The 3,256-nt window shown below is 44.9% G+C and overlaps 1 protein-coding gene across 1 annotated transcript; it reads left to right on the top strand.

Moving 5' to 3' along the window:
* The first annotated feature begins 794 nt into the window (after positions 1–794).
* Positions 795–3,080, top strand: LOC105743053 (putative 60S ribosomal protein L39-like 5). The gene is made up of 2 exons (XM_012516188.1): positions 795–893; positions 2,886–3,080. Exons 1-2 carry the CDS (start codon positions 795–797, stop codon positions 3,078–3,080), a joined length of 294 nt encoding a protein of 97 aa, XP_012371642.1.
* The last annotated feature ends 176 nt before the right edge of the window (positions 3,081–3,256 follow it).

Here is a 3,256-nt window from a genome sequence, read left to right as displayed (position 1 = left end):
CTTTCCTTGACTTTGAAGACCAGGACAGTTTTGAGGAGGACTTGTCAGGTATCTTAGGTGTCCTTTTCAAGAATTTTGTTTATACTTCTCTCATGATTAACCTGGGTTTATGGGGTTGTGGGAAGAAATGCCCGAGGTGACGTGTCCTTTCCATCCTCTCAACATGACCTGTGACTGCTGACATTGATCTTGATCACCTGGCTAATGTTTGATCATCAGGTTTCTCCACTCTAACATTACTTCCAGCCTCCTTTTCCACACTGTATTTTCTAGTAGAAAGATTCCATGTCTAACCTGTGCTTAAGGAATGAGAAGTTATGCTGTCCATTTCTTTGGACTTTTCAAGTGAGGCAAAAATGCAAAAATGGATGAGAATTTATTGTCATGACAACACAAACAAGGTCCATGTTTCAGGGGAACTGGAGCTGCTGACAGCACCTGGTGGCCAGTGTTGCTTGCAGTACCCTGTGACTGCAGGTAACAGCAGTGTGTTCCACTCCAGGCGGCACTTGCTGCTATGCCTGAGCTGCTTTGTTTGCTTTGGCTCCTGACAACTTTCTGAACTTGTTCTCTAATTTCTTCAGTGTTTTGCAAACATCCAATATCCTTTCCCTTAAATGTTTTGTGTTTGAGTCAGAGGCCATTTCTCTTGTTTGTCGTTGAGAACCTAGACTAAGAAATCTTGTTGATGAAAACTTTTTCTTGCCCCCATCCCCATCTTCTTCCACACCCTCCTTCTCCTGACTTCTCATACTGTCAGTCTTAGAGGTCTACTTGTTTGAATGAAGAGATGCATGGAAAGGTATGCTAAGGTGAAGGCACCAACTTCATCAGTGGATAAACTCCTCGATGAATTCATAGCAGAGTGGGCATTAGAAGCTGAGGTGGAAGAGGTGGGTTCTGGGGGTAACCTTGGACATTACGTCTTGGCCCTTTGCCATCTGTGTCTTCCCCACCTTCCTTTCTGGGCACCATGTGTCTGGTGGCCTTACTCCATCACGCCTTCTCCCCACCATGTTTCTTAACTTGGATGCAGCCAAGCACGGTCTTCAACTGTGAGCCAATCTAAACCCCACCTTCACTAAGTCATGAGTGGTGGGGACTTCTGTCTGAGCAATGGAAAGCTGACCATAATATGCTTCTTTGCTTTTAAATCAAATTTATTCTAACTGACATACATAAAAACATAAAAAAATTTGCCTCTTTATGGACCACTATGTTGAGATGGGATGTTTCAGTCCACATACATGTTCAGCAATGTTGAAATAAAATTAAATATACCCATCTCTTTGAACACATTTCTTTATCATAAAACATTCAAATTTCTTTTCATCTAGCATTTTGAAACACACAAATTTTAACGTATAACTTTTAACTCTCGACCCTGACAACTTTGCCTTTATGCCAGGTACTGTATAGAGACTGCCACTGTGACTTAGTGTCCATCCTGTATTTAGATGCCATCAAGCTGTAGGACTTAGCTGGGCACATGGTTACCCATCCAAGGGCTAATTTCTTAACTACTCTTTGAGCTCTCCATGGATGTTAAAAAAATCTCTTTAGGAAGATACTAGTCCCCATAACTACTCTACAGCCTTCTGGATGACGTGCCATGTAGTACCTAGTGCCACCTCACTGGTCACATCACTGTCACAGATCTTCTCCTTTCTCACCAGAGCTACTTTTAACTTTCTGGATGATCCCCTTAAGTCTGGTCTTTTGCCACATACCAAAGCTTCCTCCACATTTCTTGTGGACAGGATATCTAAAAGCCAAATACATTTTGGAAAACTTCTTGTCGTTTAAAGCCCAAGTTTCTTAGAATAAGACAGGTCTGGCAGTCCTCTGTGTCCACATTGTACAAACATCTACTATTCTGAGCTCATACTCCGAACACTGTGAGGCTCCCTGCTCATGGGCCATGGTATTCTTACTCCCATTGCTTGCTTCAAGTGCTCTCTCTGCCCCAAATACTCATTTCTTCCCTGGTCCAGATGATTGTTGCCTCTCTGAAGTCTGAGTTCCAGTGTTTCTCAAGTTCTTTTCAGTAATTTGCTCCTCACACCATGCTGTATTTTAGCTTCCTTGTTGGTGTTCCCATAAGGCCTTGGTGTTCCACTCACAACTAGACTACAACTGCTTGTTTATCTGGTAGCCTGAGCTGCTCTCAGAGTTTGGGAACCGACTGTTATCATTTCCAGCCCCACATTCCTCCCAGCCAGAGGCCATCTTCAAAAAAGTAGAAGCCATGCTTCTCCACAAGCACTTTGACCCCAGAAGGAGCAGTAGTTTATGCTGACTGCCAAGGTCTGGTTTACTGTATGTCCCAGACACACACACACACACACACACACACACACACACACACTTCCCAACTTCTCTTCCCCAGAGGCTCTGGGGACAACTGGAACAGCTGACCAGAGGTGGAGTGACTCTCACTGCCATCAGCCCTAGACTGGTTGGTGCCCAGCACTGGCCAATAGCAAAATCTCCAATGTATAGGTGGTGATAGCATTGGTCATAAGCAGTGGTGACATGTGGTCCCCGGCAACACAGGCAGGTACTGGGAGCAGGAGGGGAAAGGGGTGGAGAGAGCTGCCAAGCCAGGTCTCTGGCACTCAGTGCTACCCCATGAACTCACAGTTGGCCATGTCAAATAGCCAGTGGGTTGGACTTGACCCATGGAATACACTTGGTTGCTCCCTGCTTTAAGTAATCAAGAAAATAAGAAATCAGGTCCTGGTTTGTAGTGCTTGCCAATTTCTTTAGTGCAAATATTCTCACCATGTCTAGTTTCAAGCTACTAATAGGACCTCACAAATGCTGGGTTGAGAAGAGATATAATAATTCAACATTATATACATTTTTGCTCTCTTCTGCTTCAGTCCACCATCCAGTGTGTGCTCTCACCTCCTACCCTAAACGTGTCTCCTCACAAGACTTTCAGAATCAAACAATTCCTGGTCAAGAAGCAAAAGCAGAATCACCCCATTCCCCAGCAGATTCGTATGAAGACAGGTAATAAAATCAGGTACAACTCCAAGAGGAGACCCTGGAAGAGGACCAGGCTAGGACTGTAAGGAGTTGCACATGAACTGCAACACATTTACCCTCTGGGAGGTCCTTTTTCAATCATGGTCAAGACAATACTGTATAAAGTCTTAAAAAAGGCAGTCTCGGGAGCGGCAAGGCGAGCGGGTCGCGTCAACCATGTCCTCAGGGCGGCGGCTGCGCCCTGGGATCGGTCCCTAGGCTG

Source organism: Octodon degus, unplaced genomic scaffold, assembly GCF_000260255.1.
Source record: "Octodon degus isolate 3935 unplaced genomic scaffold, OctDeg1.0 scaffold00094, whole genome shotgun sequence".
Classification (NCBI taxonomy): domain Eukaryota; kingdom Metazoa; phylum Chordata; class Mammalia; order Rodentia; family Octodontidae; genus Octodon; species Octodon degus.
The sequence above is the reverse complement of the archived record's forward strand: the minus strand, read 5'-3'. Positions and strand labels throughout refer to the sequence as shown.